Here is a 22,034-nt window from a genome sequence, read left to right as displayed (position 1 = left end):
TGGGGATTGGTTTGTTCATGGCTTTGGGCTTGAGGGCAGTGCTCCTTGCAAATGAGAAAAAAAAAGGATGCTAGTGATCCGTGGCCTGCAGGGACAATCACAATGTATCAAGTGCCAACTGAAGCAGTGCTCTGGAAGCTCAGGTAGCTGCTGCACCCAGCCGGTACACCAGTAATGATGACCATCAGACTCTGGCGTTGGGTGGATTTTTCTGAGTTCATCTGAGTGCTGGTCCTGCAGTATCTGTAGAAGTAAGTCTCTCCCTGCTTAAAAATCCTGTGATAACTTCACCTGCGGCAGATTCCTTGAAAGGGAATGGTATTCTCCTTAAGATCCACCACAACCACTTCCAACTGCCATTAAACCCATAACTAGGGTCAAACCTCAGGATGCTCCAGGCGGCCAGATACACACTACAACCCAGGAAGAAGAGCTTACACACCAAACTGGGAGAGTGGATAAGCAAAACTGGGGATGCACACCTTCAAATGCTATACTAGTTAGAAGCAATGGACTAGATATGTATTTGCAACATCTTCAAATCTTCAAAACATGGTGATGAGACGTTGTAAGAAACAGTTAGATATACAATACCATACCATTTAATTTTAAATATATGCATATAAAACATTGATATACATTCAATAAGAACACATACAAACAAAAAGGATATACATTAAATGCATTATAATGGTTGCCACTGGTGGGCAGGGAGTGGGAATAAAAAAGTGAAAATAAAATGAGAAGGGTCTTGTGTGGACTAATCACAATTAACAAAAATTGAGATGATTCAGGAGAGAAAGAAGGAACATTGGCTTGTAGTAGAGACTTTCAGTCCTTGACAAGATGCTGATCTAACATAAGGTGCTGGCTCCCTCCAATTCCAGCCCTGAAGATGGCACACATAAGGAAAACTGACAGATAATGATGAAATCTCCTACTTACGCAGCATTTACCATGTACCAGGCACTCATTTAATCTCCCCAGCCAATGCTATATTATTAACCCTATTTTACAGATAAGAAAACAAGTACAGAGAGATTAAGTAACTTGCCTAAGGTCACACAGCTGGTAATGCTGGAGTTGGAATTCTAACACAGATAGTCCAGATAAAACTGAGGAATACCCACACACTGGAGAGAGCAAGTCTGGGATGCTGCTGGAGATCAGGGGCTAGTGGCCTAAAATGAAAGAGGGGCAAGCACCACGGACAAGAGAGCCCAGAGGGGACTTCCCTGGTGGCGCAGTGGTTAAGAATACGCCTGCCAGCGCAGGGGACACAGGTTTGAGCCCTGGTCCAGGAAGATCCCACATGCCGCGGATCAACTAAGCCCGTGTGCCGCAACTACTGAGCCTGCACTCTAGAGCCTGAGTGCCGCAAGTACTGAGCCCGTGTGCTGCAACTCCTGAAGCCTGCGTGCGTACAGCCCATGCTCCACAAGAGAAGCCACCGCAGTGAGAAGCCTGCGCACTGCAATGAAGAGTAGCCCCTGCTCACCGCAACTAGAGAAAGCCCGTGCGCAGCAAGGAAGACCCAACGCAGCCAAAAATAAATAAACAAATTTATATAAAAAAGGATACACATTAATTTTAAGTACAGTAATGGACCTAGGTATATATGGTTCCTACAGAGATACTGAGGTAATTCAATGCAAGAGTAGTCTTAGCAACAAAAGATGCTAGAATAAATTTAAGTCCATATATTAAGAAGTAAACTTAAACCCCTACGTCACCATTAAAAAAAATCAATTCAAAATGAATCATAGACCTAACAATTTAAAACTACCAGACTTTGTAGAAAAAAGGAAAAAAATCTTCATGACCTCGAATTCAACTGACCTATCACAGGAAGCAATAACCATGTTTGATTAGATTTAATTTGCTCATCAAGAAAAATAAGAAAAAAAAGGCAAGACAGACTAGGAGAAAATATTCATAACTCATGACAAAGACCTTGCATCCAGAATATACTGAGAATTTTATATTTAAAAGAACTGTTGAAATGGACGAAAGACTTGTACAGTTTTTCAAAGAACGTATAAAATTGGCTATAAGAACATGAGAAACTACCGAATATGAAATAGAATGTGAGATATTAGATTAGATCCTGGAACAGAAAGAAGACACTAGAAGATTTGTGAAACTTCAATAAATTCTAGTTTAGTTCATTGGTACCAATGCTAATCTTAGTTTTGACAAATACACCATGCTTACGTAAGATAATAAAGTTAGGGCAAACTGGGTGAAGGATATACATGAACTCTGTTATCTATGCAACTTTTCTGTAAATGTAAAAATCATCCCAAAATAAAGTTTTTTAAAAAGTGCTCAGCATCATTAGTCATCAGGAAAACGCAAATGAAAATCATGTGATACCACCCCACCCATCCACTAAAATGGCTGAAATGGACCAGATCAACAGCAGCAAATGTTGGAAAGCAACCAGGACTTTCATAAATTGCTATGAGAGCATAAGATGGCAGTCACTTTGAGTAAAATATCTGGCAGTTTCTTAAAATTAAGCATATATCACCTACCCTATTACCCCATCAATTCCACTGCAAGGCATTTCTCCAGGAGAAATGAAAATATGTCTAAGACCTACATAAGAATATTCAGAGCAACATTATTCCTCATAGCCCAAAACTGCAAACAGCTCAGATGTCCATCAATAAAATGGATAAACTACACTGGAATTCTACCCTGCAACAAAAAGGAACAAACTACCAGTACAACTATATGGATAAGTCTCAAACACGCTGAAAGCTAAACACAGAAGATACATTGCTGTAGGATTTAACTTATACAAAGTATTAAAATATGCAAAAATATCCTACACCAATAGAAACCAGGTCAATGTTGTTTCTCTAGGGGGTGGGAACTTCCTGGAGGGCAATGTTCTGTCCTGATGTGCAGGTTACCGTATAAAACTAAGTATTTTTCAAGACTAATCAAACTGAACACTTGACATCTATGCATTTCACTGTAAATATTTCAATTCAAAAAATTTAAGTGCTACTCATTATTCATTGGATATACAAATTTAAACCACAATGATACAATGTACCCAGTAGAATGGCTAAATTTTAAAACACCAGACATCGGTGGGGTCGAGTAACCAGAATTCACATTGTTAGTGCTAATAGAACTTTGGGAAAATCGTCTGGCAATTTCTTATAAAACTTTCTATCTTACAATCCAGCAATTTCATACCTGTTTTCATCTCTAATCATGTACAGACTTGCATGAGAACATTCATTCACAGGGACTTTATTTGTAATAGCCAAGAGCTGAAAAAGCCCAGGTTTCCAGCAATAGGTAAACCGTACTTTGCTCATACTCATATGCGTACACAACATGGCTGAATCTCAAAAGCACTTTGCTTAATGAAAGCCTTATAGGACCCATATTTTTATTGCATTTATATTCAATAACAGGCAGTTCGTCTTTAGGGGATAGAGGCCAAGAATCGTCGAGGAAGGGCCACAAGGTAACTTGCTGGGGTGACAGCAACGTTCTCCACTTTGATAGTTTGTAAGGTTTTACCAAATCTCATGGTACGCTTCTGGTTGAAATTTCAGAATTTATGAACATTGAGCTTGTTATTGTTGTGAATGCCTGTTTTCAGGTTATTGACATGTGCAACTGAACAAAAATTGATGTGATGGATTTTAAGTTTTTCTGGAACAACTGGTATAGAGCTGAGGTTATTTACAGAATGACAGTACTGAAGCTTTTTCTGCAACCCTAATGCTCAGCTAACACTGCTTTTCCATGTGATGAGTTCCTTCAACTGGCTATATAGCCCAACCACAATATCCTGTTTTACATGCTTATAAAAGTTAATACATGTATCAGGACCCACAAAATGAAGGCTGCCAGCAGTGGTCTGGCCCACCTCACAAAGGTAAACCTAAGTCAGCACACATTTACAGGAAAACACCCCATCAAGGTGACCTTTAACATACACCCATCACAATCCTCCAACTTTAGCTAGCTCACCTTCCCCTAGAAAACAGGACCCCACAGCCAATGATGCCTACTCTGTAAAACTCTTGCCCCAAATGCCCTGGGAACAGTGCTTTGCTGCTTGTGAGCCACTGCACTCCCGACCCATTGACTGTTCTCCCTTAAATAAAGGACAACTGTCACTAAATTAGTTTTATCAAGTGCAAATGAACATGAGTCAGATGTACATAGAACAGTAAAGAAACTTACCAATAAAGAAGTACACTAATCATGTGCTGGTTTAATGGCATCCCCATTAAAGAGTTGGTCTGAAGTGGGACTCTGCCAAATCAAATTAACCAACCTGCCTTCTTCCCAGGAGCCAGCAGGAAATATCAAAAGCACTACAGTACATCTTTTGTACTTTAGCTTCTAGTTCTTTGGTGTTATTGCTCCAATTTCAGGGTAAGGATTAAATGAAATCATCCGAATTACCGTGATACCTACCTGAAACTCCCTCTCCTAATGAAGGAAGCCTAGCCACAGGATACCCTCAGTGACTATGTTCCCTGGCAACTAACTGCAAGGGCTAACAGTGCCTGAGAACTAGGGTTTGGGGGAGGGGAACATGTGGAGATCATTATTTAAAAGCCAAATGAATCCCTTATTATAAAAAAGAACCCAGGGCCACAAGAAAAATGCATGTTAAGTTTTATTAAGGTTCAAATACAAAACATTCCAAAAAGAGAAAAACCATTATACCTAAGTTCTATATTCAACTACCAGTTAAACAAGAAAAACATGTTATTCTGTTTCTTTTACAACCAGTATAAAGCCAGAAGAATCAAGACAGATTCTTTTTCCAACAGGAGCAGAATTAAATCTGCCGGGTCAACAAACTATTTGCCAAACAGCTGTCTGGTCATTAAGCGTTCTTCAATTTAGTATTCATGTTTACTATGATTAATCTCTATGTTCTACACTTATCTTCAAGATAACCTAAATAAAATCTCAAGAGCCAAAAGGTCCACGGAAGCATAAACCCAAGTATTTAGATTACAGAATGACTGAGGAAAACAGCTATGTAAGTGCAGTGGTTTTTTAAATTTGATCAATACCCTGATGGTCTGTGATTAGAAGAGCCCATCAAAATGAGGGTTAAATTTCTTGATTATTTTCCATGATTGCAAATGTTAAACATGATAGTACTGATATTTACTAGGCAAAAATTCAGAAGGTGAGTTGGTTTCTCCTAATCCAACAACTCAAATCTGTTTCCTTTGAGAACATTAGCTTTTACACTATTGGCTCTAGTCTCCAATGCAATAAATGACAAAGCTGTACTGTATCTTGATTTGTTTCTAAGATATGAAGTGGGGTGAGGGGTAAAGTAGGCTTACAAAATAACTTAAAAAAAATAGCAAAAGCCAAATGGCCCGATTTTGTTTCCAGTTTTTAAGAAGTGTGCTTTTGAGCATTTTATGTTTCCAGTTACTTTAGTTTCCAGATATTAGTCTTCCCTTTAGTTTTAAGACTAAATCTCACTCCTGGATAAACTAACACCAAGAAATATTTTACCTGCTGAAAATCAGACACTTTACTGGATAAAGTCACCTCTTATGCCTTTCATTTTTCTAATCCGACTTTCTGACAATCAGTGGTAATTAGGAAGTTCTAAATTGCAGTTGTCCCTATGACTTTGGCTAAAGGAAATGAAAGTCAAAGCTGTAAGATCTACATAAAGAACCATGAAAACTTCCTGACTACCTCCACTTACCAATTTCTTTAATTGCTCCCCTTTCTCCATCTGGTCAATTACTTATTTTAAGTAACTGCCACTCCCTAGTTACAAGTGCTAACCAACGTTGATGCCTTCCTTAGATCCACAGGAACCCTGGAAGGCAAAAATCTTGTCTGCACCAAACCAATTCTGATGAGTACTGCTTATGCAACTGTTGTGCCTTAAGGACAATCAGCATTCTTCTGCTTCAACAACTCTGTAAAATGAAAAGCATGTTATCACATCACAAAGTATTTACTGTTTTAGACTGGAAATTACTGGCCCCCCTTACCTATTCTTTAAATACATTACTTTGTTGCTTTAACTGGCAACATGTATAACATTTGCTTTAAATTACAAGCTCAAAAAAGCAACCATAAAAACCTATAATTCCTGTAAGCATCACTTTGGTAATGAAGACAATAACTATGTCATCATTTTACTAATAAAATCGTTACTCAAACTAGGGACTCGGTGGCAGCTGCATCTGTTCACCCTTCAGCCAGTCTGTACTGTGGCCAATCAAACAATCAGGAACTGATGAAAAGGGTGTCATTTAAAAAACGCACAGGATAAAATTTGAACCTCATACAAGTTAAGTCTGCTTACACGACAAAACACTAACTGTAACGCTCCAGCCAACAACTGCTTCTGAAAACAGTATTAGCAAAATGTATGCATTCAATAGAGCTACTAAAAGCATTGCATGACTGAGCCACTCATGGAAATATGCCTGTTTAAGATAACGTCACCCCACATTTGAACGAATAATGTGCCAGGTGTTACACATTAGAGCACTTTTTATCCTTGTAATCCAAGCATTAGATTATCCCATTACAAGTAACTTGCCAATATCAACATATGCAACACGGCAAAGCTGTAGTATTTAAACCTACAAAGGTCACTGCTTTCGGAACTTACCTTAGCATTGCATTTCTCTTGCTGCCAGCTTTATCTATTGTGAATCAATCAGCACTCCATGACCATCATGACCATGACCAAAATTCTCAACCTGTAAAAATTAAATAGGTAACTAGTTATCCCTCTTAAGGAAATTCTTCAAAACTTGCCTATAACTGCCCCCTTTTCCAGAAAGAAAAGGCAAGTTCAGACTTGCAGCTTAACGTATTTCATGTTCTACTATTTCTCTTAAGTGGTGGAAGCTTCACTGGCTTGGGATGGACTGGAATGGCTTAAATGGTTAAGTTGCATGGCTTATGGATCCCCATTCTGTTCCAATGGTGCACTGCCATGTTAAATCCATAAGTTGAACGGACAAAACTTATTTGAAGGAATAAGTGCAGTGTAAGGATTTTTAGTTGGAGGTCTTCAAGTTTACTATATTCAAGAGCATCTTTTTCAACTTCATGGCTGGACCTGGGTCATGCTGCCTCAGGTTTTGCTTTTTAAAGACCACTTGCAATAGATTTTCTCCATACAGTGTAGTTTCACAGAACTAAAAACAAGTCAGGCATCCAACTAAATGTCAGGTTTGCAATGGCTTACAGGGGTAAAGAGAGGGGGACCCCAAACTTAAGCCATTTCCTACATTGACTAAAAGAATAATTTGAAAAATGTTAAAACATGAAGCATGTTTAAAGGTCTTCATCAAAAACAGATTTAAAAAAATACCCCCTCCCAAGCCCCAGATCGCTATTGGTAAACAACAGCTGTATTAAGGCCTTTAAGTGTCATACATGCTTTTAAAAAAAATCCAAGTGTTGAATTTGGAGGACTTCTAATATGCTATCGAACACTTTGTTTTCCAAAAGTTTTTTTTTAATCTAGAAAGCATTTCCATTGCCATGAGGTACAGTATGTTTCACTGTACTATGAGGAAGGTAAGTGTTCAATTTCGACTTAGACGGAAAAACTAGTTTGCTTTGCTTACCATCTTTGCTGTTTCACAGGCATTTGATGCTTTAAATCTGATGTGGAATGCTGATAGATTCACTTTTTAGAAGTCATAAGCCTTTGAGAAGTTGGAGATAACTTCATTGCTTATCTATTTTCTCCTTTGCAATCAAGCTGTTCCTTAAAAGTGAGACACTACAGAGTTGCAAAAATTTGAAACAGTAAGAGCAAGCATCGTTTGCAGCTTCATGGTTGGTTTTGGCCAAACTTTTTATTTAGTATTCTGTAGTTGCTTAACACACACTTAAATGGTCTTATTGGGGAGGGGGAAAGGGGAGGTTCTTGTAGATTCCCAAGGAAATGTCAGAAAAGCAAAATATGGCCAGCACTATCCATTTGCTTTTTTGGGTTTACTGGGCGAATAGCATTTTCCTTACAATATAAGCATCTGATCTCAGGTTTTTCATACTGAGAACATTGAGATTTCAGTTTGAAGACACTCTGAAATCCTAAGAGTAGCATACCCCGAACCACCCTCTAATAGCTAGCTTGTTTGTATAGGCAGGAGGAGTCATCTCTCCATTTTAGATGAATAGATATTTTGTGAAAGATCTTAGAATTGCTTGCCTCATCATTTACTGGGGAAAAATTCATAGAAAGTGGCCTTTAGGGACACTTTTACTTGGAAAATTACAATACTAGTACACATGTCAAGTCTTAACACACTTAACATTTGCTCGTTGAAAGCAATTTCATAAAATCAAAGATTAAACATGTTTTACTCTTTTTCCTCACAAGAACATAAAAATTATGGAAGGGGAACTTAACAGGAAATTTAAAAAAGGTAACACAATCTTTCCTTTTAGTAGTCCTTGGGTAGTTATGATAGAATAGGTTCCACTTTTGTTTGTTTCTTTGAACAGGGATTTTGGTCCAAAGTTTTGTTTGTTTTTAATATCTGCTTCTGCCTCCCCCTCTATCAGATCGGCTTCCTCCACGGCCACCACCTCTTGGTGCTCCGCGGCTTGAACTGCTGTAGGAATCTCGTGGAGGAGGGTACCCCCTTTCCATAGAAGGGGGAAGCCCTCTTTCTTGTCTGCCAACCCGATCACGACCACTTGAGTAGAGATCACTTCGGCTGCTTGAGTAACTGTCTCGACTTCCACCATATCCGTCACGTGAGCTGCTGTAATCATCATAGCGACTGCTTCCACCATAAGATGGCGGGGGCCCTCGTGTAGGTGGAGCACTACGTGAGTTACCTGCAGGGTCAATGGTCAGGTAATATGGCAACACTATAAATTGTATATATACAACATTTAAATCTGAATTTACAGAATTCTTGTATTAAACGTTTACTTTCTCAACTGGGAGGTTTTAAACTCTGCCATTGCTGGCCATTAACAGGGATTTGCTCATCTGCTGAGATACGGAAATGGATGGGTTTTAATGTTTGTTTGAAAAGACTGAAGACGGTGTATTTCAAGAGGATATTCCAGACAGCTTGTTATTTTATAGTAGACACTCAGCCACTTTCCAGTGATAAGTTGCAATTTTGAACTGTAGACTTTCCTTCATATTGCAATGGTAAACATTTGATCTTGTTAATAAAATTTTTAATTGTATTTTCACTGTTGGGGGAAAACACATAAGGCTGCCAATTTAAGCAAGCAAAATCCCCTCCAAAGCAAGCCAACAGCCTCAAAAAAAAACTTAGAAAAAACAAAAGCCCCTCACAAGACTAGGAAAAGCCCAGCTGATTAAGTTACCCCCTTAAAAGCAAGCAAACATCCCTTTAAAAGCAAGCACCACAACAGCCTAATAAACTGGCTCATGAACCTAAAAACTCAGGCTGGTGATATTCAAAGACCCTCAACCAAAATCTTACCATAACTCTCATATGAATCTCTGTAGGAACCTCCACTTGGATGATCTGAATAGTCACGATCACGACCATAGCCATCTCTATCACTAAATTAAAGAAAAAAAACGTATTACAAGCCCCGGAACATCAATTTTTACAGCAAAAAAATTTCTTTTACATCAAGCCATGACAGCAACAGCAAAGTCACTTACCTATAGCCTCTGGATGGATAGTCATCACGTGAACTGGAATGACCATAATCACGGTAAGTATAATCTCTTGGTGGTGGTGCATAATCTCTTGTATCACGAGAACTTGGGTAATCTCTGCTTGAATAGCTAAAGAAACAAAAGCAACTTGGTTCATATTTTTGATGAGCTCTCCCCTTCAACCTTAAGTATTAATATTAGAGACAAAAACTACTATGCTTTTCTGTTACCTGTCTTTAGTAGAATATCCATCATCTCTTGGGGACAAATAAACATCTCTACGAGAGGGCAGGGGTTCCCTTCGAGGTGGACCTCCATAACTATCTCTTCCACGTGATACAGGAGCTTAAGGAAAAATGTCCATTTTAAAAACATACCCAGTGAAAAGTCAAAACGTGAATTTATATTCAGGCAATGAAAAGTAGTGATTCAACCAAATATGACAATATGGATGCAAATGAGGAAATCCTCTTTAAAATTTCTTATGTACGCCAATCTTTTCAATGATCTAGGTACAGTTTTAAGCATCATTTTTAGGATTCGCCTCTCAATCCTTCCTTGTGTTATGGTGGTAGGACAGACTGTCATAAATGGACCATTTACCTCTTCCTCCCATTCCACTGCTGCTGCGAACTGGTCCTGAAGGGGCAGATCTTTTAGGAGGAGGACCCCCACTTCGTGGTGGTGGTCCTCTTTTTACTGGAAGTGGTCCCCTGGAAGAACTCATGTTAAAATTCATGGAATAACCACCGTCGTCTACATTAGAACAACAACAAAAAAAAGAAAATCATGTTAATATAAGTACTAAGAAAAATCTATAGTTTTCTTTGCTTAATCAAGAGTATGACCATTTCTGTTTAGTCGGGGAATCTTGAGTTCTCACTCATATGTGACTGAGCATGAGAACTGTACAGTGTATATAGAGTATACACAGAAAACTACATACAAGGAACTATACAAAGTGTATATAGTTCCCTATACGGTAGTCATCTATTTAAGTCTGCATAGATTAGCAAAGTAGACACGAAGGGTTCTCCTGAGGGTTCTTTTCAAGTTACTTCAAAAAAATATATACACTGTTTCATTTTCATATGACCAACACCTAATACCTATCAAAATTTTTCTGCAAGTGTTTTTTCCTACAGAATGAATTCACCTGGATAAGGAATAGCTAATTGTTAATTATTTCAAGACACTGTAATTTAACTTAGGATAGCTTCTATGTTTTCCTTAAGTCAATCACTTTGGTAGATGAACAAGTGTTCTCAATTTCAAAAGCTAGGGCCTTTAAAATACTTATTAACCAAAGCACACACTGGTGTGTTTACAGTTCCTAACTTATACACCAAGCCTAAAGTAAACCTAAGTCATTACCCATGTGCCCTCCACGTGAGGGAGGTCCCCTGGTTCCTCCACTTCCTCCTCTTCCGCCTCTAAGGCCTCTTGGAGGGCCTCTGCTTCTTGGAGGTGGAGGTGGTCCACGTCTACCACTTTCAAATGATGGTTTAGTGGCTTGTTCTACCTTGATGGCTTTTCCATCTAAGGACTAAATAATATCAGTGGTTAATTATGGAAACTTAAAAAAAGAACTTGCAGATCCACTATGCACTGCGACACTAGTATGTCCTTCAAAATGCTGTACCTTTCTGTTTAGCACTTAAATACCTAGTCTTTTAAGATAACTGCTTATTTGAACTAAAACCTAAGGTGGATCCACTGTACTGCTAGGTCGGTAAAGTTTAAAAACAATGCCAGACAATGACCAACTTATTAAGACAAATAACCAAAAACAAAAGTCAAGGATCCCAGACGAAGTATAATACCGAATATTCTAAAACTGAAGGATTCTTGTCAAGAATACACTTTACAAAATTTCGTTCTAAAATTACAAAGGGCTAGGATAAGAGGGTCCTGGAAAAGTATACACTCAGTAAAATTCAAGAGCTGCCCTAGACCAGACTTGAGTAACATTGTGCTATTTTACGTACTAGGAAACACGGTATTGTGCAGTCTCACCTTTCCATTCATGTCTCTCGCTGCATCCTTAGCATCTGCTGGGCTTTCGAAGGTGACAAAAGCAAATCCTCTAGATTTGTTGGTTTCACGATCTTTCATCAAGAGAACTAAAGTAGTTTTCAGGGGGAAAAGGAGTGTTACTCTATTTCAAACGGAAAAACAAAAGTAAATCTGTAAAAAGAAAGCTCAGAACTTCTTAGAGGACAAAGCACATTATCATTTCATATGATCAATGCAATCAAATTCATCACAGCTTACCTTTTTTAAAAATTACAATAACCCTGCATATACTTTCAGATAACTCACCTTCCACTATTCGTCCATATTTGCCAAATACTGCTTCAAGAGCTTTCTCATTTGTTTCTGTATTGAGGCCACCGATGAAGAGCTTTCCTGGGCGATCTGCTTCAACCATTTTTTCCCTCTGGTGAAAGTCTGTTGGAAAAAAAGTGTTAACCCTCCCTGGAAAAGTTTACCCAACATGTGTACCGGGGCTCATTTTTCTTGTTTACTAAAATCATTCCTTAATAGCATAATACACAGAAAACAATTTTTTCTAAGCCTTACCAGGAAACCAATTTAACTAGTTCAGTGATAACTGTTTACATTAAAATGGTTAAAAAAGCCAACTTAAGGGAATTTCCTGACGTCCAGTGGTTAGGACTCTACGCTCTCACTGCCGAGGGCCCAGGTTCGATCCCTCGTCAGGGAACTAAAATCCCACAAGTTGCACGGCACGGCCAAAAAACAAAAGCCTACTTAACTAATGCCTTTATCCTTAATCCACTTTGGCAGTCTTAACCAAGTAACCACAACATTTCAAAAAGTGAATTTTAGCTTTAACACTAGATTTGTTGCCTTTTAAAAATTCAATGATCACATCCCAATTACCCTAATGATTTTTTTAAACTGACTCAGTCAAGGTCACAGGCCAAACGTAGGTCCGTAAGACCAAGCCCTCTCCCGAGAACTTTGCCTTTCATTGGGATTCCCTAGTAAACCTTAGGACCAATTTAAAGTTTTAATCAAGTTATGACCCCTTCTTCACCAGCCCCTGCCCTGCTCGCTACGTTGTTTACTTTTTTAAAAAGTGTCAATATCATCGGATACAAAGTAACGGAACGTGGAAGCGCGCACTGTAACACTAAGCACTCCATGACTGCAGCGGAACCCAATTAAAACCCGTCATTAAAAACCGCGTGGAAAACACAAAATGGCGACACTTGGATTCAGCCCAGAACAACCGCCGCCGGTCAGGGGAGTAACTTTTCCCACCAGCGGAGGCTGAGAAAACTCAAATGGCTTCCGCTCCAAGGCTGCCAATGAACAAGGACCCCGCGCAAAAGTGCAAGTGCCCGCCCGGAGCGCCACCGCCATCCCAATGCAGGTAGCGACCACGGAGGCGCGGTCCCTCCTCGTCCCGCTCAGGCCCCGACCTCCGCCACCTCCCGCCCCCAGAGGCGACAGCCAAACTTTCTGCAGAGGTACACTACGAAGTGGCACCCCAGCGTCTGCTCTCCTTCGACACTCCCAGGTTTCCCTAAATAGGTCGGCACCTCTGGGTTCTTAAAATGGCGCCCGCCACCCCCATCTCCAAGGAGATAATCCCAAGTTCTAACGTGGCAAGAGTGAACGAAAAACAGACTGTAAAGGAGAGGACCCACGTACCGGAGGGGTGGCAACTGTTTCAAGCTCCTACGAGCTCGCCGATCGCGGCTTCCTAGCAGCTCAGCACGCGGGAGGGTGGTCGATCCCGAGAAAGGAAGCGAGAAGCCAATCGCACTACTGCGCAACGAGGGCGAACAAAGGAGACAGCAAACTTTATACTGCCCGGGAACGAGGCTCAAGGACCCGGATGCAGGCGGAGCTTAGAATTTAAAATGCGAACGGGTGGGGAGCGTTTCCCAGCTTCCCCATTAGCTGCCTCCGCTGTTATTCACTCTTCGCTCCTCCCCTTTTCCTGGGCCCTCAGCTCTCCAGCTGGCCCCGATTTCTAACCGTTTTCCCAACCCCCACCGGTGCTCCCCAAACCCGCGTTTTTGCTTTCCGCTAAAATGGTTCAACGGGCTTCATGTAAAAAAGAACTGAAATTTTTTGCGTGTTCTGGTGGGCCAGGCATAGTGCTAAACTTTACACCCATTAACTCTAATTCTCAAAACAACGTTGATGAGGATAGAATTATGCCAGTTTTGCAGAAATGAAAAACAAAGAAGCTTAGAATTATTGTATTAAAAATACATTTTCCCCAAATATCTTTAACAAGAATTTTTAGTGAATGGGGAAAATTCTGATAAATAAGTGTGAGGTGGGGGAAAAGAACTGTACTAAACAGACAGATTATCCGTTTACATAGAACAATTACTGAGCATCTACTAAATGGCGGGCAGGCTCTGGGCTTGGCCGTGAGGGTACAACCCAGCAAAGCGAGACAAGGGCAACGCGCCTCATTGGTAAGGCTGCCAGATTTAGCAAATGAAATACAGGATGCCCAGTCAAGTTTGAATTCCAGATAACAAATACTTTTTTTTCAATATAAGTAGATCTCAATATCATATAAAGTAAACTTATTCACTGTTTATCTGAAATTCAAATGTAACTGTGTTTGTTTGTTTGTTTTCCGGTACGCGGGCCTCTCACTGTTGTGGCCTCTCCCGTTGCGGAGCACATGCTCAGCGGCCATGGCTCAAGGGCCCAGCCGCTCCGCGGCATGTGGGATCTTCCCGGACCGGGGCACGAACCCGTGTTTCCTGCATCGGCAGGCGGACTCTCAACCACTGCGCCACCAGGGGAGCCCGTAACTGTGTTTTTTATCTGCCAATCCTACTCGAGGAGGGGATTACAAAAATTTTTTATTTTCTAATTTCTTTACAAACTAAGGAGAACATTTAAATACAATTAACAAATAAAACAATTGCATCTTGTGATTAGTGCCAGGGAAGAAGTAAACTCAGGGCTTTGATGGACAACATTTGGGAGACCAAATTCGATTTAGCCCTCAGGGAAGGTCTATCTGAAGAGGTGGCTTTGGAGATCAGCTCTGATGGAAGAAAAGAAATCCGCCTCGGGAAAGCTGGGGTGGGGGTGGGAGATCCGAAGCTTTTCAGAGAAACAAGCGCAAAGTGGAGGGAAAGAGGTTGCATGTATCAAGGGACAGAAAGGGATCCAGGGCGACCGGAATTTAAGGGGCATAAAATGAGGGAGCCAAGGTAGGCAGAACATTCGAACCCATTAAAAGATTGCAGGGGCCTTCCCTGGTGGCGCAGTGCTTGAGAGTCCGCCTGCCGATGCAGGAGACACGGGTTTGTGCCCCGGTCCGGGAAGATCCCACATGCTGCGGAGCGGCTTAGGCTGCTGAGCCATGGCCGCTGAGCCTGCGTGTCCGGAGCCTGTGCTCCGCAACGGGAGAGGGCACAAGAGTGAGAGGCCCGCGTACCGCAAAAAAAAAAAAAAAAAAAAAAGATTGCAGGGGTAAGTGTGGAAGCAGGGACACCAGTGGGGCTGTGTGAACAGACCAGGAGAGAGAAGACAGTGCCTTGAATTAGGGTTCAGCAGTGGATCTGGGGAGGAAGGAACAATTGCTAGGTGTATATGGCAGGTAGCATGGACAGGATTTGCTAATGAATCAGATGGGAGAGCACTGGGGTTGAATTCAAACAACAGGGTAAGTCATTATGGATGACTATCTGGTATTAATAGGTGGTGGCCATTTATCAAAATGGCTGCAAAGGAGCAAGTTTGGGAATGTGGGCGAGGGTGAAGAAATCTGATGCTCAGACCAGAGATCAGGGCTAAATCTGTCGCTTTAGAAATAGTAATGAAACTCATCAGAGTTAATGGGACCACCAAAGAAGAGAATACAATGGGGAAAAGAAAAGAAGTCTGTATTAATTACTAAAAAATACATGTGGAGAGGAAAACACTAGAAGGAAATATGCTAAAATGTTACCAGTTTATCTTGGGGGAGGGGTAGAATTTATGGACAATTGTCACTTCTTCTTCACAGTTACAGTTAACTCTGCCGTGGTGAATTACGGTATGTGCCAGGCAGGTGGTAGGAAATGATGCTCAGGTCGTGGGTAAAAGCTCCAAGGAGCTTTGGAACCAGCTTTGAATTATGAACATTAATGGAGGGAATAGTACTCAGTTCAATAAGAATATTTGTCCTTTTTTCTTTTCCCAGCCAAATAATAACAAGTAAGGCAAAAGTCACGTCCACTTGCCTTCAGAATGAGTTATGTAAATTATTGAGTAGCGATAGTTGGGGATTGGCCAGGTTGGCAAAAAGCACTTAAATGCTCGCCTCAGCAAAGGGAGTCTGCACCCCCAGGCAGAACTAGGAGAAATCCCTCCCCCTGGGCCAGCAGGTGCTCTTTCTCTGTCTCAGATCCAGGCAAAAGGACTAGAGGGCCTCTGCCGGACTAGGGGAGAACGGGGCTGATTTCTACCATAGATGTCCCTGTCCCCCTGGGTCTCGAGAAGGAAATGTGCCTCCCAGTGGAACAGATTACTCTGGTCTTTGCAGTTCGTGCTCAGGAATGTGGGAGGTGGGGAGTGGAGTGCTCTAGACTAGGGGGCCAGCACTTCCAATGACCAGAAGAGAAAGGGAGGGGGTGGGGAATGGCTAGTTGAGGAATCTGTAGGAGAGCATCATTATGGCTGTAGCTTAGAATCTAGAGGTGAGACACAGAGGACAAAGCAAGTACCTGGAGAGGGAGGCAGAGGGCCTACTGACCGGATCAGAGGGCACTGGAGAGGGGAGCCTTTTTAAGAGGTAAAGCAAGATAATCAGATTTCATCTTAAAGAGATCACAGTGGCTGCAATCCAGAGACTGTACAGGGGAAGGGAGGGGCAGGAAGCAGGGTGTTGCTGATGTAGTCCCAAGAGAGAGGGGATGTGGGCAAGCTAAGTGTGAGCAGCTCTGGCCAACAGGCAATCGGGTAAGCAGACTGCCCAAAACTAATCTCTGAATCCCATCCTTCCCCTTCATGGATCTTCTAGATTTTTCCCTTTACTTCTTTCTTTCTATTTACTCCTTTGGATTATCATTAAGTATAGTTATAATTTTCTTTTTACTCTAATTTTTCCTTTGCCTCATTGTTGCTCTCCAGATGCCATCTCAATGATTGACCAATGGTCTGAGTCCAGTGATCTTACTTCTCCACTAGGTATCCTTGGAATATAATCAGTGCTAAATAAATGTCGGCTGAATGAATTACAAGCTCTTTTTATCCTCCATGTTACTTAGTATGAGATGGGTGCATAGTAAGTGTAAGGCCAACTGGCCCGAGGCAGGGGAACACAATCAGATTCACAGGTTGCATCAGACCGAAACTCTCCGGACCACCCAGTTCCAGAATCTGACCTGGGGACTTTGCACCCGGCCCAGCCTTCCCGCCTTTCGAGGGGCGGGACTAACGGTCCCCCAGGATACCCGAAAAGACCACCAAATAAGGAATACCCTGCGCCCTCCCAGATTCACCACACCCCTTTCCCTTCTTCCCCTATAAAATCTTGCCCAACCCTCGCCCGGGGGCGACTTCTCTGGCCTCTTTCTCTCGGGCCAGTGAACCTCGCCCGGGAGCGCTCACTTGAAGCTTTCCTCTGTTTTGCGGTGCCGTTTGTTAAGATCCGATCTCACATTTGGTGCCGAAACCCGGGAGGGGTACCAAGCCCCGCGGGTTACCGCGCGGGCCGCTCCTCCCCTCCCCCAGGAGACAACCAGGGAACCTCTACTCATCCACCCGATCCGGCAGAAAACGGGGTAAGTCCCCCTCCCTTGTTCCCTCCGACCCTCACAGTCCCTGCCCACCGGACTCCCTGTCCTTAATCGCGGACGCGTCAGGGATTCCTCCGTCCTCTCTCTGGGCCTCGGGCAACTGTGGAGACGTCCCAATCGCCTGACCGCCCTCCGACCTACCGTGAATTGGAGACTGAGACCAGGGACGCCTTTCTCCCTCTCCATTCACTCAGGGACAGACTGGGAGTCATGGGAACCTCACAATCGAATCCAGATCCTAAGACGCCCCTGGGGTGTCTCCTAGCCAATTTTACAGCCCTCTGCTTCTCCCAAGATCTCCGTTGCCGACGGCTTATTTTCTATTCCACTGTGGCCTGGCCACAATATCCTCTAGACAATCAATCCTGAAGGGACTTTCGATTTTAATATCCTCCGTGATCTAGATAATTACTGCCGCAGGACGGCAAATGGTCCGAGGTCCCCAATGTTCAGGCCTTCTGGTATTTGCGCTCCCGCCCCTCCCTTTGCGTCAATTGTTCTACCTCAAATCCTCCTTGCCAAACAAACATCTCCTCCATCCAAAACCTCGATCCCCTTGGATTCCTCCCCACTAACCGACCCTCCCGAATCTCTCGCCTCTCCCCCCTCCAGAACTCCTCTCCAACCTCCACCCTACCCTGAAGCGGTCCCTCCTCCTCCCGAACCCGCTCCGGCCCCTCCAACCGCTCCCCGCCTCCCTCAACGGTTTCTCCTCCCATGCCCCTTGCTTCGCCAATTAGTGCACATACACGCTCTCACGACTCCCAAGATTGAAATCTCCTGTGCCCTCTGAGGGAGGTAGCAGGAGCGGAAGGACTGGTCAGAGTCCCTGTCCCTTTCTCTCTCCAGGACCTCTCTCAAATTGAAAAACGATTAGGCTCCTTCTCTGCCGACTCCTCCCACTACATCAAAGAATTTCGCTACCTATCTCAAGCTTACGATCTAACCTGGCAAAATATCTTTGTGGTTCTGTCCTCTACCTTAACCCCTGACGAAAGGGAAAGAATTCAAACTGCTGCCCGAAACCATGCAGATCAGGTTCACCTTACCGGCAATTCCATGCCTGTCGGAGCGACTGCCGTACCTGGCACCGACCCAGGCTGGACTTATCAGGATGGCCAAGATGGCCGCCGTAAACGCGACCTCATGATCCAATGCCTCCTGACTGGCATGCAGGCTACCGCTCATAAGCTGGTCAATTTTGAAAAACTAAAAGAGATAACCCAAGAACCTAACGAAAATCCAGCTATCTTTCTCAATCGCCTTACAGAGGCCTTAACTCTCTACACCCGGCTGGATCCCGACAACCCCGGCGGGGGCAGCGGTCCTAGCCACCCATTTTATCCCCCAATCAGCCCTGGACATCCGAAAGAAATTAAAACGGGCAGAGGACGGCCCTCAAACCCCTATTCGAGGTCTGGTAAAGATGGCCTTTAAAGTGTATAATGGCCGTGAGGATTTGGCAGAATCCAGCCGACAGGCTCGGATGCACCAGAAGGGGGCCCTCCAAACCCAAGCTCTTGTAGCCGCCCTAAGGCCGGCCATCTCCCATGGATCACAGCATCCACGAGGTCCGCAAAAGGCAACCCCGCCGGGGGCCTGCTTCAAATGCGGAAAAGAAGGCCACTGGGCTCGCCAGTGTCCCAATCCCCGACCTCCTTCTAAGCCCTGTCCCAGCTGCGGGCTAACGGGCCACTGGAAGAGTGACTGCCCTACGACTGGCCCTCCCTCAGCGTCTCCACGCGGGGGGCAGGCCGACCCAACGGCATTACCACTCGAACTGCTGGGATTGGCTGACGACTGACGGCGCCGGACTCGAAGACCCCCATCACCCTCGCCGAGCCCAGGGTAACGCTACAGGTAGCGGGTAAGTCCATCTCATTTCTGGTGGACACGGGGGCTATCTATTCGGTCCTGCCTACCTATTCCGGGCCAGTTTCTCCTTCCCAGATCTCGGTCATGGGTATTGATGGCAAATCATCCTTCCCACTCCAGACCGGTCCACTCCCATGTCATATCGAAGGACTCTCTTTTACTCATTCCTTCTTAGTCATACCATCCTGCCCAGTTCCCTTGCTAGGCCGAGATGTCCTTTTCCACTTAGGGGCCTCCCTCCAGCTGGTTAGACTTGACCCTAAGTCCCCTCCTCCCAACTCCTGCTTCCTCTTCTCAGCCTGTCTCTAGAACCCTCCCCCTCCTATTCCCCTCTTCCAATCACACCAAACCCAATCAATCCCCAAGTCTGGGATACTTCTAAGCCCATAATAGCAACACACCATTCCCCCATTCTCATCCGCCTAAAGGACCCCTCCAAATTTCCATCAAGGCCCCAATTTCCCATCTCTGAGACTCACCTTAGGGGCCTACAACCTATTAGCACCAGACTCCTAAACCAGGGACTCCTTATCCCCACTGACTCTCCCTGCAACACCCCCATCCTGCCTGTCCGCAAGGCCTCTGGGGATTATCGCCTGGTCCAGGACCTCCGACTAATGAATGAGGCCATAATTCCTCTCCACCCAGTAGTACCAAACCCATACACCTAGCTCTCCCATATCCCCCCAACCACAACCCACTTTACGGTTCTGGATCTCAAAGATGCCTTTTTCACTATCCCCCTACATCCCGACTCCTATTTCCTCTTCGCCTTTACCTGGACAGATCCGGATACTCATACTTCCAGTCAGCTCACCTGGACAGTTCTTCCCGAGGGCTTCCGCGACAGTCCTCACCTCTTCGGTCAGGCGCTGGCACGGGACCTCACTTCCTGCTCCCTTACCCCCAGCACACTCCTTCAATATGTAGATGACCTCCTCCTTTGTAGCCCATCTCTCAGCCTCTCAAGACAACATACTGCAGATCTCCTCAATTACCTTGGCTCTCGCGGTTATCGGGTCTCCCCAACCAAGGCTGTTATCTGTATCTTCTGTAACCTACCTGGGGCTCCACCTTACCCCTACCACAAAAGGTCTAACAGCCGACCGCACCCGAATTATCCATGAACTCCAGCCTCCGGAAACAGCGGAGCAAATTCTCTCCTTTTTGGGCCTTATAGGATTTTTCCGACACTGGATCCCTAACTTTGCTCTCCTCGCTAAACCCTTATATCTAGCCGCTAAAGAAACCCCTCAAGGGCCCCTCACCTCTCCTTCCGCCGTTCGACAGGCCTTTCTCACCCTCCGTAACGCTCTGATATCTTCTCCCCTTTCTCTGCCCAACCCAAACCGACCTTTTCACCTTTTTGTGGATGAACGGGCCGGAATAGCCACTGGACTCCTTGCCCAGCCTGTAGGGCCTTTCTACCACCCCGTGGCTTACCTCTCCAAACAGCTAGACCCAGCCATTCGGGGATGGCAACCATGCCTTCGGGCCCTAGCAGCGGCAGCCGAACTGACCAAACAAACACTCAAACTGACTCTGGCCCACCCACTAACCGTGTTTTCCTCCCACCGGCTGGTTGACCTCCTAGGCCACAAGTCTCTCTCCCTCCTGGGCCCCTCCCGCATCCAGGAGTTCCACCTAATATTCATTGAAAACCCAGCTGTTTCTCTTGATCTCTCCCCTCGCCTGAACCCGGCTTCCCTCCTGCCTATCTCTGGCACCGGGGGTTTTCCATCCCATTCCTGCCCTCATGTCATAGAAGCCTTCAAACCACCAAGAGAGGGACTCTTTGACATCCCTCTTTCAAATCCGGACTGCACTCTCTTTGTGGACGGTAATTCGATACTCGGTCCTGACAGACGCCGACGGGCAGCCTACGCGGTGGTAACTATCTCAACTATTATTGAGGCTAACAGACTTCCAGAAGGAACGACCTCCCAAAAGGCTGAACTAATCGCACTTACACGAGCCCTTAACCTTTCCAAAGACCAAAGGGTTAACATCTACACAGACTCTAAATATGCCTTTCTCATTGCACACAGCCACTCAGCACTATGGAGGGAATGCGGATTTCTGACCACTAAGGGATCCCCAGTGGTCAACGCTTCCCTCATTGCAAAACTCCTGGAGGCCCTCCAGCTTCCTAAGGAAGTAGCAATTATCCATTGCAGGGGTCATCAACTCCCATCCAACCCAATAGCACAAGGTAACTCGAAGGCCGATTCTGTGGCCCGAGAGCTTGCAAAAGGGGATCCTCCAGGTCCACTCCTATTTTTTACCAGTCCTACCCAACCCACATATACCCGCACGAGGAAGCTGCCTTACTATCAAAAGGGGGACGCAAAGACAACAAAGGATGGATTTTTATAGACAACAAAATGCCCTACCTCTGGCCCAAGCAGCCGGCCTCCTATCAGACATCCATAAATCCTTACACATTGGTCCAAAAGCAATGTTCCGTTTTTTGGACCCCCTCTTTCATCTGCCAGGACTTAGAGAGGCCATCTCAAAGACTCACATGGCCTGCCAAACCTGCACATCCGTCTCCCCACAAGGAGGCCTACGGCCCTGAATTCCTACACACCAAATGCGTGGACATCAGCCTGGTGAAGACTGGCAGATCGACTTTACCCATATGCCCCGCTGCAAACGCTTCCGATATCTGCTCACTCTCATTGACCCCCTTTTCAGGTTGGATCGAGGCC

The 22,034-nt window shown here is 44.2% G+C and overlaps 1 protein-coding gene and 1 non-coding gene across 3 annotated transcripts; both read right to left on the bottom strand.

Moving 5' to 3' along the window:
- Window positions 1–4,647: 4,647 nt before the first annotated feature.
- On the bottom strand, window positions 4,648–13,496 carry RBMX (RNA binding motif protein X-linked). 2 transcript variants are annotated; one of them, XM_033848995.2, is made up of 11 exons: window positions 13,340–13,496; window positions 11,978–12,106; window positions 11,672–11,778; window positions 11,030–11,201; window positions 10,259–10,411; window positions 9,886–10,000; window positions 9,659–9,784; window positions 9,471–9,553; window positions 7,620–8,844; window positions 6,650–6,740; window positions 4,648–5,945 (listed from the first exon to the last, which is right to left on the bottom strand). In XM_033848995.2, the coding sequence occupies exons 2-9, from the start codon at window positions 12,084–12,086 to the stop codon at window positions 8,534–8,536; spliced, it is 1,176 nt and encodes a 391-aa protein (XP_033704886.1). In that variant the 5' UTR covers window positions 12,087–12,106; window positions 13,340–13,496; the 3' UTR covers window positions 4,648–5,945; window positions 6,650–6,740; window positions 7,620–8,533. The 2 variants fall into 2 exon arrangements, with proteins under 2 accessions (XP_033704886.1, XP_073655300.1); XM_073799199.1 differs by having other exon boundaries at window positions 6,650–8,844.
- On the bottom strand, window positions 11,854–11,925 carry LOC117310471 (small nucleolar RNA SNORD61). The gene has a single exon (XR_004524616.1). It is a non-coding gene; the product is annotated as a small nucleolar RNA SNORD61 (small nucleolar RNA).
- Window positions 13,497–22,034: the final 8,538 nt, after the last annotated feature.

This window comes from Tursiops truncatus, chromosome X (assembly GCF_011762595.2).
Source record: "Tursiops truncatus isolate mTurTru1 chromosome X, mTurTru1.mat.Y, whole genome shotgun sequence".
In the NCBI taxonomy this organism is placed as follows: domain Eukaryota; kingdom Metazoa; phylum Chordata; class Mammalia; order Artiodactyla; family Delphinidae; genus Tursiops; species Tursiops truncatus.
The sequence above is the reverse complement of the archived record's forward strand: the minus strand, read 5'-3'. Positions and strand labels throughout refer to the sequence as shown.